Consider the following 15,800-nt stretch of genomic DNA (forward strand, 5'->3'; position numbering starts at 1 on the left):
TATCAAAATAAGCCAACTTTGTGCTTAATAGATATATATACTTTTTTTTTACATTCAAAGATAATAATTATCTGACTGGTGCAAAATAGTATCAGCCTTTCACAAATTGACTATTCTCATTCTATGTCATCATGTCTAAATCGTCTAAATCTTAGAAACAAACAGAAACTAGTTCCTTTGGGTCTTAGATTTCGGTAACCAATGAGAACAATTTTAGTGAAATGTTTAGTTGAAGTCAAATTCTACTTTGTTAACGGGAAGTAGAAGACGGCGATGAGAAGCACCAGCACCTGGACCAGGGCAGAGGCAGCTGCTTCGTGGTGGGACGGCGTTGCCAGGAAACACTGCAGCACCAGCCATGGCAGGGCCAGGCAAAGGCTAGAAGCACCAGGTTTCAGTAGAGTGCCCAGAAGGCTGGCTGGCTGGGGACTGAGTAAGTCCCTGGTCTCAACACAGAAGCTGACCTAGCATGCTTTAGTCCAAGAAGAAAGGAGAGCTAGGGCCAGGAGGATTGGCCACAGCAAAGGTTCTCTGGACTTTCCAGTATGTCAGAGGGCTGTGGTGGCTGCATTTTCAGAAGGGTCCTATCATTTTCCTGCACTGCTTACAGGGTCAGAACTGCTTCACTTAGTGTCTCTTCTCATCACAGCTCACCAAACAACCAAGACAGAGCAGGCCAGGGAAGAGATTTCCATGCAACACAAGTTCGTGCCTCTGAGGCCTAGGAGGCAGATATCAAGGCAATGTTTTGCTTGTCACAGTAAATGAAATGAGTGATTCCGCTATTAATAGGCAATGATGGGAGAACAAGCTTCCTGCAATGGGAAGGGTCCGTCTGTCCTATGAGGATCTACACCATTCAAAACACCAAAAAACCTCACTGGCAATAGCCTGTATTAATCATCTACTGTTCCTGGAGGAATTACAGCCAACTTTTAAAACAAAACAAACAGGCCTTAAGAAGTTACCAAGTACTACACATGATCACAGGCTCTCATTTTAACTTGTTCTGAAACTAGAAGTATTTAAGTTCTACAGGTATCTTTAAAGATGGGCTTTAAATAAACTTGTTCTCAGGTTAACGTGAGCAGGAAGGAAGGGAGGAGGAAGAGCTCTCTGAGAATGTGAACAACCAAGCACCAAGTCAGTTTACAATTCCTTTCATTGTTTGTGGTCCACATGGCCATTTATTCTCAAAAACAAATAAGCAGTATTAGACAGACACAAAGCTATGAGCTAAGCAATGGTACTCAACTCTATCCATGATTGTCAACTTAAAACAAGGTCGCTCTAAATCCTTCCATTCACTTAAAAGTTCCTTGTTCAAATCTCACCTCACACATAAGGACCTGCTGTCCAGGTGGTAAAGTCAGTTGTACATACCATTTGAAAAGCAATGCCTTGGCTGCATCCATTTGTCCTTGTTTGTATTCTGTTATTGCCATGGCTGTCAAGACATGAGCTTTGTCTTGCTCTGATTTCACAACGGTCAAGGCTCTCTCATAGGCTAGTATATAGAGGAAGGGAACATCAAGCAAAATACAAAAGAAATTCGAATTAGCAAAATGGGCCACTTTCCCCTTCCCAATCCCACTTTTCAAAGCAGATCTAAACAAAACTCTACTGTCCTTGTTCTCTTCTTTTCAAGCAGACAGAATAAACCCAACCATGGCTTTGCTATTTCAAGATGACCTTGAGGGTGCTTTAATGATGGTTAGGGACAACCCCATCTTCTGCCTACAGACTACATCGTGAGGTCCGAGTCACTTTAAGTAGGAAAGGAGACTTGGGAAACACCGGTGTAGAATCACATTCCCAGTGCAGATCATCCCTTTCACCAAGCAGATAACACTGAAGTGCACTGCACACATAGTAGTGGAGCTCATACATATCAGAATGTCCCCAGTTAAAACTTTCAGAGAAATAAAAATCTACTACTAACAAAAGTCGTAGAAGTCATTTATCAAAAATTTTCATTTGAGCATACAGAATAGTAATTATCTGCTTTTAAATGTTAAGCTACATACCCACCACTAAGCCTGTGCCTTAGCCTCCTCAAATGGACAATGGATGTTCAGTTCAAATTGTTCATAAGGAGTACTCATCATCACAGCACACTAAAGAGATGACACATAAATAATACCTATTACAGCTCCCGATTCCCACTCATATTTTAGTAAATACTGCAACCCCAAGGCTGGGAAGTGCTGTCCTTCCAGAGGATCCAGGTTCAATCCCCAGCAGTCAGACAGCAGTTCACAACTATCTGTAACTCCAGTTCCAGGGCATCCAATGCCCTCAGCCACACAATTTTGAACTGACATACATGCATTTGGACATATCACATTTTAAAATTTTCAACTAATTAGTAAAGTACTGCAATCCCATCACAATCCCAATACTATATTTTTCTGCAAAGCCTCAAACAGTGGTACTTACCTTTGTTGCTCTCCTTATACCGTCCCTTCATAAACAAGGCCAAAGCAAACCCTATGATGTCCTCTAGTTCCTCAAGGGGCGTTGACTCAAAGGCTTGCACAGCTCTGTCATATTCACCAATGGAGCTAAGAAGTGAGCACAACTTACTTTTAAGATAAAAATATTAATCTTGATTTTGTGAACATATACAGACATATCCCCTCAACTACTTTTAATGACTTACCTAATGTCCCTTTTATAGTAATTTAGCAAATAAAATATATTAGTTCTCAAGTTGTTGAAAAGATTTGGAAACAGAAGGCACACCATAAGTAGAGTACACCAGAATGATTTAGCTTCACGCTTTTTGGTTATTTTTTTTTCTCTTAAATTATATGTGAAAATGACTAGCTCTGCTAAACTCAAAACATTCTTAAATTTATTGCTTTTTAACAAAATTTACTTAATCCCAAGTTATCAGAATAATTTTAGGCTGGCTTTTATGAAAAAATTCTAATTTTTTAAGCTTACTATGTTAGTTAAAAATTATCCTAAGAATATGGCTCTATAATTTCCATTAAGTTATAAAATATTTAGCCAAGAGCAAAACTTATCCTTTCTGTAAATTATTTACAATTGCATACGTTCTCTGGATGGCACATGGGCACATTAAAAGTCCACAGAGAAAATTTTACTATTCTATGCTTCCATATATAGTAAGAAAAGCAACATGAGGGTCCTAATAGCAAATCAGCTGCTTATCTTACAATGAAGTCACATAATCTCAGCTGCCATCACCTAAAGATGTCTTTAATTTATGCGTATGCGTGTCTGGCTGAGTCTATGTCACATGTATGTGGGTGCCAGTGGAGGTCAGAAAGAAGATCAGATTCTTGAGAGCTCGAATTACAGATGGTTGAGAGCTGCCTACCACGGGTGCTGAGAACCAAACCCAGGACGTCTGGTAAAGCAGCAAGCACTCACAGATGCTGGGCCATCTATCTAGCCCCAATTGTTATCTAAATAAATATTTCTGAGATTCTTGTTTGTGGTATTTATCACTGTAATTCAAGAAGGTTTTATAAATGTTATTGAAATATGTTTTTAAAAAGAATTTTAACCTCTGAAGCTATAAGTTAAAAACACAAACAACTTTTACCTCTAATACTAGTTTTATAAAGATGAAAAATATGAAATTAAGCTTTAATTTTGAAAGACTAGCCTTTGATGCAAACAGATTGTAAGTATGCGCATATTTATTTCTTTAAATGAAGACTCTTTTCAGTCATGTGTAGAAGAAAACGCAGAGAAAGGAGTAGGGGCTTCAGTTTTATGGATTTCCCCTTGACAGGCAGACGTGAAGGAAAGTGGAAGGACTATAGTGTTCTATGTGAGCTGTGACTTCATAACTCTACTACACACTGTAGTTTATTATTTACCATACACCTCTGTGTTCAAGATATTGCCTAATAAAAACAGAAAAGGGACTGTGGGTGGGGGGCTCAGTGGTTAAAGTATATACTGCTCTTACAGAGGACACAAGCCTGTGCCTACCTACACTAGGTGGCTCGGTACTGTGCACTGAGTCAGGCTGCAGGAGCTCAAGACCCTTTCTGGCAACTGTGGACATCAGGCACACACATATCACACATACATACAGACAGATATGCTCACATATACACACTTGAAATAAAAATAAATAAATCTCTCTTTTAAAAGAAAGAAAACAGATGGCCAATTTTCTATAAAAAGTAAAAGTTTCTTCAAAAGTATTTACTCTATATGAAATGTCAAACCTAAGAAGATATGCGTGCAGTACCTTTTACTCTAGGTACTCTCTGCTTCAACAGAAACAACTACAAGTGTAAGTTTAAAAGAGTTAATAGGCGATCAGAGTAGTATTTCCCCATCAATGGACTTGATTGAATTACAGCAATAACAGGGAAGAAGAACTGGCTACCTCACGCCTCCATGTGTAGGTCCCTGAAGATGTAGAGACCGACCGTATAATACCAAGCTGCAGTTAAATGTTTAAACTAACCATTCAATTTTAGGGCAACCTGAGGAATCACTGTGTGAGTCAAAATCGTTCTTCGTATGCATCTGTACTCTGGCTTTGCTTCCGCCCTACACAGCAACTGTCTGCCTATCTTTCTGGTCAGAAGACATAGAGACTCGAAGGGAAGCTCGCAGCTTCACTGTACTGAAGTTTTTAATATGTTTCAAAGAAGCTCCTAGACCACAACATTCCATCACCAATCAGAATAAATCCAACTGCCCAGCTAGTTAAGTAGGCTCTAGTAGAGAAAACTACGACCTCTCTCTCAAACCTCTATCCAGCTGCTAGACCACAACATTCCATCACTAATCAGAATAAATCCAACTGCCCAGATAGTAAAGTAGGCTCTAGTAGAGAAAACTACAACATCTCTCTCAAACCTCTATCCAGCCCGTAAACCAGTGGTTCTAATTTCACTCGTCACAAGGCACACTCAGGCTAGATTTTAAGAGAATAGAAATGTTAGCACATTCTGGCCCTACACTAGTCTACAGAGTCACAGAATTAATGAGAAGACAACAGCCTTACCATAGCAATCTGCCCCAATTTCTCAGTGTAACAGTGTAAGTATCTTGGTCTTCTGTGGGATGTAACAGCGCAGCCGCCCTTTAAAAAAACAGGACAAGGTTTTGAAATTTTCTATGTGTAATATTTTGTTTTACTCAGTCCTCCTCAGGCAAATCCATGGATTTATAGTCTTTTCTTTCAGTTCTACTAATCAGTCAATGTTGTTCATGCAACTTATTCATATTCCAGTAACTTGATAGCACAAAGGCACTTAGATATATTTCATTTTTAAGTTGTCAGCAAAAATAATCTCATTTTTTCATTAGTAAAATCATTTATTATTGCATCTAGATTGTAAATATTCTAAAATTTATAATCTGAACATAGGCAATGGCCAAATCAATGTGGTATTCTGACACACTAAAGTTTACAGAAGACACTCTTGAAAATATTTATGCAGGAAGACAGAAAATGTAATGCTTTCGTGTGCTCTGCGCTGTCTACTCGGGAATACTAAAAGACGATGTGTTCAGGGAGAAGATGAGCAGTCCCTCTAGACTCTGAACACATTTACCAAGAGCTAAAGTCAGCATTTTCTTCTCTCACTGTGTTCTCTATAGGCAAGAAGGGAAACATCCTAAAAGTTAAGAGCTCTTTTTAATGGTTTCTTTCTTTTCTCTTTAAAGATATCTGCCAGGTAGAATATCTAGGAAAGAATTTTTTATCTACTAGATGTTGGACAAAAAATAATTAGCTCAGGAAGCATAAAAGTGCTACCAAGGTGGTCTGAAGGGCGTGAGAGCAAAACGGGCCCTGCCCCTTGCTGACTGGGGCATCGGGTGAGCTAACCTGGACAGTGCTGGAGAACTCGTCCTTGTGGTGAGGAAGAAGGAGAGCTGGCAGGTTGACCAACCCAGGTATCACCCAGGCCCAGAACCAGGGCTATGAGGTAGCCCACCCCAACATCCACCCCATCTATAAACTGTTGGAACATGTGAAGGGACCGGTCCTGCAGACCCGATGCTGCAGGAAGGCAGCAACAGGATATCTAAGAGGAGTCCCAGAGAGGTTCCAGTATTGATAGTGCAGAAGCCAGAGGCCTTGAAGAACATTTGCAAGAAAAAACGTATGGACTAAAGGGTAAACTGCTTGACACCCTGGGACACACTACAGCTTCCACAGTGAGATTTTTTGTTTTGTTTGTTTCTTTATTTTTTATTATTTATTTATTTATTTATTTTTTGTGGAAGCTGTTACAAGGGCAGAGGACAGAAGCGAAGGGGCTGGGAGTTGAGTGTGATTGGGGTGCATGATGTGAAATCCACACAAAAAAAAATCAATAAAAAGGTAAAAATTTTACAGAAATTAAAAATAATATTTCTGCTTAAATATATGTACTATTTATGTTTCAAGCAGCAAATCAGAAGATACAGGGCAGCTGCTGTGGTCAGAACATAATCTGTTTTGTGGTTGTGGCTGGTCACTTTAAGCCTGAGGTAACGAACACCTTAAGTTATCTTGCTTTATGTTAACTATTATATTCTACATTTTATTTATCTAAGTTTATTGACAATCGAAGAAGAAAACTGGTTTTTTTTATAACCCCTCCTCCATCACCTGGAAAAATAACTCCACTATGTAAACTCCAGTACCATCTAGTGGTTGCTCCTTTGAAGAACATGGCAATCCACAATTAAGTATTTGGGACACTTCTTTACACCTGACCAGACATCTTCTAAGTAATCACATTTGAAGGAGTGGTGTGCCTTAAAGTTGGATATCAGCTTTTAAAGCCATTCTTTTAGTAGTTACTCAGGAGATCAACAGTTGTTCTACTCACCTAGCATTAACGTATAGAGAAAGCTAGCTGCTCTCGTTCCCTACTAGTCCCCAGGATATGACTCCACTCTAGTGCACTGGGATTTTGTTAAATACGGCAAACTCCTTCTGTGTGAGTTCTTGCTCACTCTTCCTTAGCAACAGCTAGCAACCAAATACTATTTGCTTATTGAGTATCTTGCATTGAGGAGTTCCATGAGAACAGGGCCTCAGTCTATTGTAATTCCCTGATAAACTTCTCATGCCAAGGACACTGCTTGGCACACCGCATCCAACAAACATTTACTGACAGGAATAAGTATATAGTAGATTATAAGGTAAGTCAAGCAAATATTCATGTTGTTTCTTGTCTGACTATAGGGGATGGATTTTTCTAAAATAGAATCTATGAGGTTTTCTTTTCTGCCCTGTTCTGTTCCCCACCCACTATCAATGGAACTCAAATTACGGCTGAAAATGTGGAAGTCACCTTTTCAGCTTTCACCATGAGGACCGGGAATGGAGTGGAAATCACATAGTTCTTCTGCCCCAAGAGCGGACTTTGGGGCATCCTGACCCCGCCATGAGTGAGGTTCACCAAGCACAACCCACCTTTGGTACGCCTCTGCGGCTTCTCTTCTCAGCTGCAGATGTTCGTTTAAATAACCCAGCATCGTGAAAGCTGGAGCGTAATTCTGAATCCTTTCTGGAAATTCACAAATATCTCTAGTATGTATGTGTATGCTGACTAGGTAAACAAAATAATAATTAAATTCTTTTTGTTTCAGTAACTCAAAGCAGGGGGTTACCTCCTGAGATGAATGGTACTGTTAAGAATGGCCTAATTTATCTTGAATATACCAGTGATAATTTGATAATTCTTCTAAATCACTGAATAATATTAAAGAATTAGATGTGGCTTCTAGCTATAGCTTACAGTTTAAACATGTTTTCTTTAAGTCTTTGGAACACGCATTTCTAAATGGGATGCCTCTGTCAAATCCCTCCCCTCAGAGGCAGGGAACCAGGTAGAAGAGGCAGAAAGAGTGTAAAAGCCACAGGGGGTGGAGGACACCAGGAGAACAAGGCCCTCTGAATCAGCTAAGCAAGGTTCATATGTTCTCACAGAGACTGAAGCAGCAAGCACAGGGTCTGCACCAGGTCTTCTGGGTATACAGCATAGCTTTTAGCTTAGTATTTTCTCACTGAACTTCCGAGTGTATGAATGACTGGGTCTCTGATTCTTGTGCCTGCTCTTGGGGCTCTTTTCCTTCGGTTGAGTTGCCTTGTCCAATCCTGATTTGATGGTTTTTGCTTTATCTTAATATATTTTATTTTTTCAAATTTGGTTTAAAATAAAGAAACCAATTTGAAATTGTAACTAGGTAAAAACTAGTTCTAATATTTATAAATAAATTCAGGTTGTTGCAACTTTTTATTAGTTCTAAAAGAATTTCATACAATTTTCTGGCTAATCAATTAAACCTCTTGTGATTTAATTTAGCAACAATTTTCTATTGGTGGTTCTATGCAAAACTCTATGTTCTAAAAAAATAATTCAGGACTTCACACCAGGAGCAAAGAAATGGATCTGGGCACTTTCAATATTTTCCAATTTTTATGTTGAAAGTGCATTATATATCGACATTAGACAAAGAAAAATATACCTTACCTACTTAAAGCTAGTATTAAAGAGCAGGCTTCCTATGTTGTTTAAGAAATACACCACAATTATGAATCTTATGTGATGGCTGGGATCCTAAGATCAGAGTGTAACGTGGCTAAGTATAAGGTATATGACTAACAGAGTCACAGTCTCTAGAGCCATCAAAAACGTTGGCTCCAGTCGCCATGGTAGAGCAATGAACGCTCAGCGGGAGTCTGCATCCTCGCATCTGTGCTCTCTTGTTCTGCTGTGTTAGCACTTCTGGCCAAGCACACAGCATTTAAAGAAGTCTAAGAAAAAACAGTTATGACATTTGTTAAAAAAATAAGAAAACAATGTGCTCATCATTTTAGATATCTGCATTTTATTAAAAGATTTACTGCTTATGTAAATCCTTAAGTTACTTATAAAGTAAGGAAACTCCTGAGTAGCGTTTCTGAGCAGGCACTTCCTCGGGGATTTTAGTGTCCTTCCGTCAGCATACGGCCATAGACGACAATGCCCACAAAGCTGATGCCAATAAACTCAACACCTTCACAAGCGGCTCAGACTAAAAGCACACGAGAACTGACAAAGACTGACTTGGGCTGAACCATTTCTACTTCACGTTAATCAGCTGCTGGTTTCTTTTGTGACTCCCCCAGCCAAGAACTCGGCCTCAGACTCTGTCTGTCTCATACCAGCAAACCCCTAAGCAGCAGGACTTTCCCTTTTCTATCACAGGTAAGAAACCTGAAATTCACAAGTGCACAGGATGCCAAGGACTCAATACTGACTACTATGTAGTGAGGCAGAGATAAAGACTCAGTGGTAGTTTTATTTTAAAAGACAGGAAATTATTACCAGGGAAAGCTAATAAACTTAAGTATTCTGTCAGTTTTTTAAATGTAAATGTATTTTGGGGGATATCTTCCAAGATAATCAAGAGTAAATAGGAAAGGTTGAAGTCACCAGGGATGGGTCTGGCATCTCATATACGTTATCTTATCTAATTTTCCTAACTATACAAACTTGGAATTGTGACTTCTCTTCCCAGAAGTAAAACACAACTTAAGGGAAATAAAATACCTGGCCCACAAACTGAAATGAAAGTATACAGAGGAATCATTGCAGCAACAACTCAAACCCATTAACCTTTAACACACTTCCATTATTACAAGGAAATCTTGACTCAGAAAGTAATAAAGTGAGTTTAATCACTCTTGCAGAGCCATTACTTTGATTTAAACATTGCACTCCTCCCAAGTAGCAACAGAAAGGTAAATTAGCATCTGAAAGAACACTGATACCTAAATGAGATGGGTGAATTAAACAAAATCACATTGCTTCAGGAGTCTGACATTGCACCATATATAGCAGGTATCCTGCTACAATGTATTTACACATTTCAATAGTCTGATATTTTGCCACAGGCAATAGGTATCTTACCCACGTATTTACACAGAACACCCTGTGCTGCAGGGACAGCGTTCATCTGGAGGATGTTATACCTGTAGAGCTCCGTTTCTCTGTTGCTTTTGTCTTGTAATGTTGTACAAACCCAATATGCATAACCTATGGCTCCTTCAGTCTTGAAAAAACAGAGTAAACTTAAAATAATAAGTATTTCATTAAAACAATGAAATAAAATATCCCAATAACAATAGTGTCACAACCTAGTCTTCTTTAAGTGCCTTTAACAAAAACAACAATAAAACCTGTTGAGATCAATTTAAAATCACTTCTCTAATCCTTTAGTAGAATCAAATACAATAAAGAGCAGAAAACAAAAGGCTTGCCAGATGGGCTTGTTTCCCCTTCTCAGACCATTCCCACAGGTAAAACCAAATGAACTCACATCTTTTCAGAGTCCAGATTATCAACTAAAACTATTCTTCACCACATGTCTATTTTTTTCTTGTGGTCTCAATCTCTCTTCCACAATACTCTTATTACATGTACTAAATCTCAATGGGGAAGACTGGAGAGACAGACAGCTCAACAGTTAAAAGCACTGGCTGCTCTTCCAGAAGACCCAGACCCAATTCCCATCACCCACATGATAGTTCACACCTGTCTGACTGTGACTTCAGTCCCAAGAGCTCCAATGTCCCCTTCTGGCCCCATGGACACCAGTACATACTTGGTGAACAGACATACATGCAGACAAAACACCCATACACATAAAAATACATAAATAAAATGTGTAATCCCATTGTCATTTTTCATCAGTTTGAACACTGAAGATGAAAACAAGTTCTATATAAAGAGAATATATCTGCTTCTAAGATAACAGTAAAAACAAGAGCTATCATTAACATTTTATATCACTTATGCCACTATATTGTTTCTTTTTACTTTTTATTCCTGGTTTTGGTTTTTTGAGACAGGATTTGATATAATTCAGGCTGACCTCACACTTGCTGTAGCTGAAGCTGACCTTAAACTCCTGACCCTCCTCCCTCTGTCTCCCGTGCCACTGCTCCCAGTCTCTACTCGTTTTCTTAGCAAGGATAATGTTTTCCCATTGAATTCTCAAGAACATTAAGATTCTTACATGCATACTGAGCTCTGTAGTGTGTCTGAAGAGATCCATGGTGTCATAACTTCCAACTGTCTCTGCAATAAGGGCCTATTAAAAGGATTTTTAAAGGTTTTAATTAATTTAAATGAAATAAAAATGTTAGTAAAGGTTCTGGAAGATTTACTAGCCATGCTTGAAAGCAAAGCTAAGTTTCACTTCCAGTGATACCAATTTAAACTGTCTGTGAGTTGTAACCTGAGATAATTACTTTTAAGAAAAAATATTTTCAAAACAGAAAACATTTTACATATAGGTAACTATGATAGTTTTCCCTAACCTAAAGCAACACAAAGTATGCTGGAACAGTCTCATCATAAGATTGTGACATCAGGCAGAAATGCAGGCTGGTGCTCTCTGTCTAATGACTGACACAGAGGACAGCGTGGAGATGCCCTGCTTCCATGTGCCCTGTACCTAGAGGACAGCGTGGAGATGCCCTGCTTCCATGTGCCTGTATCTAGAGGACAGCAAATTGACGGGCTATCTCTGCTTGCACCACCAGATAACTTAAATTACACTAAGACACAAAAGCACAGTAAAACATAATCTGTGACTAATGGTTTTCTGACACATGCTCCTACTGCTGCTGAACCACTTAGCGATTCATTAATACTCTCAACTAGCCAAGGCATCAGGTTTTCATGATATGACTAGAGTAAAATAATCAGGAACAGACACAGCCTAGTAACAGTTAACCTGATGCTATCTGGCAGTACAAAAATCTAGACATGGTCACAGAGAAACACTCAAAAGTGTACAACCCTATATGAAGACTTTATAGAAAACTGCAAAACAATAATAGCCAAAATGATCTTTGTAAATACACACTGTCTTTGCAAATGGAAGTTTAATAAGAGTTCTAGGTTTATGTTTTAGGCAAAGTAATAATCAGATTCATAGAATTCAAAGTTTAACCACTACCAGCGGTGACAAAATATTTAGGAAGTTTTAACTTAAATTTCTACATCTCTAAAAAGAGTATAACAATAGTCACACCTCAAAGGATTGATAACAAATTAACTAAAATATTCCTTGCAAAGACCTAAGCACAATGACCAGCATGCAGTAAGTTTTCAAATGATAATGTTATCATTATTATCATTAATATGAGGCTACTTTATATTGATGTTTATTAATAACTGTTATCTTACTTGTCCAATCCAGCACAGTAAATAAGACGGATCAAGAGACTGAGCCATTTTGAAAGCTTCATGAGCTTGCTAGGCAAAAAAAAAGCGAGAAAATACCGCATCAAGCAATCTCATAGACTTCAACTGTTTAAAAAGCGTAAAAGAAGGGAAGTCAAACATAACATAAATATATATAAATTAAAAATTTCATTGTTCAGCCACAATTGACAATACCTGGATACAATCTTTTAGCTACAGTCTTAGAATAATGCTGTGTGCAACAGATTTCCCTACAGATTAAGAGCTCTGGCACCCTGCAAATGATTCTATAGGTTTCTATCACCGAGGCTGCAGCAGAACTTTTAAATAATGCTAACTACGTGTGAAAGTAATGATTAAGTAAGTCTGAATCTATTCCCCTTTTTAGAAGGAATAAGAACTCACAACCAGTGCAGCTGGAACTATGGACCTAATGCTGGAGAAAAAGAAGTTAAAAACACAATTCTACAAGAATCATTCACAAACTATTAAAGACACCTCTCTTGAACCATAAGCTCAAATGCTCCCTGCTTTAAAAGAAACAACAGCAAAAGCACGCTTACTCCATTCTGCTTTCCACTGTTTCAAGATAACCCGTGTGGTGTAAGGAAAGACTTTTTAGGAAGAAAGCTCTTGAGCAACTGTTGGACCTAGCAGTCCTGGTGCTCAGTCTAAGTGTGTGCACGTTATGATGTGGGAGGTCTTTCTGCATGTTTTGCTTTTATTGGTTGATGAATAAAAGTGCTTTGGCCTATGGCAGGGCAGAGTAAAGCCAGGCAGGAAATCCAAACAGAGACATAGAGAGAGTAGGCGGAGTCATGTAGCTGCCAAAGGAGTAACATGCTGGCCCTGGCAAGCCTCAGCCTAGTGACAATACTCAGACTAATAGAAATGGCTTAATTTAAGATACAGGAACTAACTAGAAGTACACTTGAGCCATTGGCCAAACAGTGCTGTAATTCATACAGTTTCTGTGTGATTATTAGGGGCCGGGCAGCGGGAAAGCAAGCCAGTCTCCATCTACACCTTTAGCCTTGCACACTAAGTGTGTCCACTTTAGCCTGGGCCTTGCACACTAAGTGTGTACACTTTAGCCTGGGCCTTACACATTAAGTGCATATACTTTAGCCTGGGCCTTGCACACTAAGTGTGTACACTTTAGCCTGGGCCTTGCACACTAAGTGTGTACACTTTAGCCTGGGCCTTACACATTAAGTGCGTATACTTTAGCCTGGGCCTTGCACACTAAGTGTGTACACTTTAGCCTGGGCCTTGCACACTAAGTGTGTACACTTTAGCCTGGGCCTTGCATACTAAGTGTATATACTTTAGCCTGGGCTTTATACACTAAGTGTGTACACTTTAGCCTGGGCCTTACACACTAAGTGTGTACACTTTAGCCTGGGCCTTGCACACTAAGTGTATATATTTTAGCCTGGGCTTTATACACTAAGTGTGTATACTTTAGCCTGGGCCTTACACACTAAGTGTGTACACTTTAGCCTGGGCCTTGCACACTAAGTGTATACACTTTAGCCTGGGCCTTGCACACTAAGTGTGCACACTACAGTCTGGGCCTTGCACACTAAGTGTATATACTTTAGCCTGGACCTTTCACATTAAGTGTGTACAATTTAGCCTGGGCCTTGCACACTAAGTGTGTACAATTTAGCCGGGGCCTTACACACTAAGAGTATACACTTTAGCCTAGACCTTGCACACTAAGCATGTACACTTTAGCCTAGACCTTGTACACTAAGCATGTACACTTTAGACTGGGCCTTACACACTAAGTGTGTACACTTTAGCCTAGACCTTGCACACTAAGCGTGTACACTTGAGCCTAGACCATGTACACTTTAGCCTAGACCTTGTACACTAAGTGTGTACACTTTAGCCTAGGCCTTGCACACTAAGTGTGTACACTTTAGCCTGGGCCTTACACACTAAGCATGTACACTATCACTGAGCTGCAGCTACAATACCTCACAGACCTTCAGATCTAATTTAAGAATTTCTTTCAGTCTATTTACAATCATCCAAAGCTGAACATTTTTGCAGTGAGCAATTAATGTACTCTCAAAAACAGGGAAGTTTTTGTCAAAGGATAAGATTCAGCACACTGACTAAACCAAGAAACAGTAAAGATGTGGCTCTCTGTCTAGACTTGAGGAGACTTCCCAAATGTGGCCCAGCAACAGGATCCCAGGTGCTAGGTTCCGGCTGCTCAGCGGGGAGGAATTCCACTGGGGTGTTTAAAGGCAATAATACTTGTTGAAGCCTTTACACAAATAGCAAAGGTTAAATTTAAGATATTAAAAATATACTAATTATCTCTCTTACCTTCACTCATCAAGACTAAACAATGAACTTCTCTTATATTTATAATTTTGCCAAATAAGATAACTGTTTGCATCTATAAAAACTACATAAGGAAGCTGAAGTAAAAAGATGGCTACTTCAGAGTGAGCTCAAGCCTAGTGTGGACTACACAGAAGTCTTCGCTGTCTCAGAAAAGAAAAAAGTATACACAAATATAAAACCAGTAGTTGCATGGAAGAAGAAATAAATATTAGGTATTCATTACTCAACATAATAAAGCAAATGCCATCAATCAACTGGCATATCTGACATACTGGATAGATAATACATAAAACAGTTCTCCACAAAGTTGAACATAGAAAACACCCTTCATTTTTAACATACTGAAACTGATAACGATACCTCAATGTTTTCAGTCGCAAGGTAGAGCACGCCTAAGTTGGTCCAGGCAGCAGCATTCTAAAAGATAGATTAAAAAAATATGCCTCATTCAGAAAACCTTCTTTTTGCTGTATGCAGCACTTAATGCACAGTGGATATCTGTATCATACCCCCCGAGCTCAGGAAGTACCTCAGAAGACAGAACAGAAAGAACGCAAGAGCTGCGGGATGGGAGGAGGGCTCGGCCTTCTCAACAACACTGTTGGCTGCTGCATTCATGAACTCGAGCAGGCATGGTACCCGCCACAGGAGCTGTACAAGAGTGACCGCCTCGGCATCCTACTGTGAGGCTCAGAGAAGAGCTCACCAGGCTCCACACCTAGCTAAGAGGCTAATGGAGAACGGGGAGCTTTTTTTTTCTTCAATGGTATGGCTACTAGTAACCCCATAGCCATTCTCAGGCAGGCAATCCAAATTAAACTCAGTAGTTCACTTAAAAAAAAAAAAACACAAAACAAAACAAAAATCAAAACATAGTGGGAGCCGGGCGATGGTGGCGCACGTCTTTAATCCCAGCACTCGGGAGGCAGAGGCAGGCGGATCTCTGTGAGTTCGAGACCAGCCTGGTCTATAAGAGCTAGTTCCAGAACAGGCTCCAAAGCCACAGAGAAACCCTGTCTCAAAAAACCAAAAAAAAAAACAAACAAAAAAAAAACAGTGGGAAGGGGACTGCTGGGGAGATGAAGGATCAGAGCCAGGGGAGAGGACCAGACACATCATGTACATGTACGAAATTGGCAAAGAATAAACTAAACTCCTCAAAGTGATCCTGACAACCATATACATGCATGCACATTCACACATTCACATGCGCTCGCGCACACACGCACGCAGGCA

The 15,800-nt window shown here is 39.5% G+C and overlaps 1 protein-coding gene across 8 annotated transcripts in view; it reads right to left on the minus strand.

Moving 5' to 3' along the window:
* Skic3 (SKI3 subunit of superkiller complex) overlaps positions 1-15,800 on the minus strand; it is a 119,322-nt gene that overhangs the window by 56,083 nt on the left and 47,439 nt on the right. For all 8 annotated transcript variants that reach the window (XR_009058368.1, XM_057789726.1, XM_057789728.1 and 5 more), the window contains 8 exons: positions 14,925-14,981; positions 12,183-12,251; positions 11,005-11,079; positions 9,897-10,038; positions 7,415-7,508; positions 5,006-5,083; positions 2,440-2,564; positions 1,384-1,507 (listed from right to left, as the gene is read on the minus strand). Coding sequence is in view for 7 of the 8 variants with exons in the window: in XM_057789726.1 (XP_057645709.1) it covers positions 1,384-1,507; positions 2,440-2,564; positions 5,006-5,083; positions 7,415-7,508; positions 9,897-10,038; positions 11,005-11,079; positions 12,183-12,251; positions 14,925-14,981 (764 nt within the window). In the remaining variant the exon portion in view is untranslated. The remainder of the gene's footprint in view (positions 1-1,383; positions 1,508-2,439; positions 2,565-5,005; positions 5,084-7,414; positions 7,509-9,896; positions 10,039-11,004; positions 11,080-12,182; positions 12,252-14,924; positions 14,982-15,800) is intronic.

The sequence above is a fragment of the Chionomys nivalis genome, chromosome 15 (assembly GCF_950005125.1).
Source record: "Chionomys nivalis chromosome 15, mChiNiv1.1, whole genome shotgun sequence".
Lineage (NCBI taxonomy): Eukaryota > Metazoa > Chordata > Mammalia > Rodentia > Cricetidae > Chionomys > Chionomys nivalis.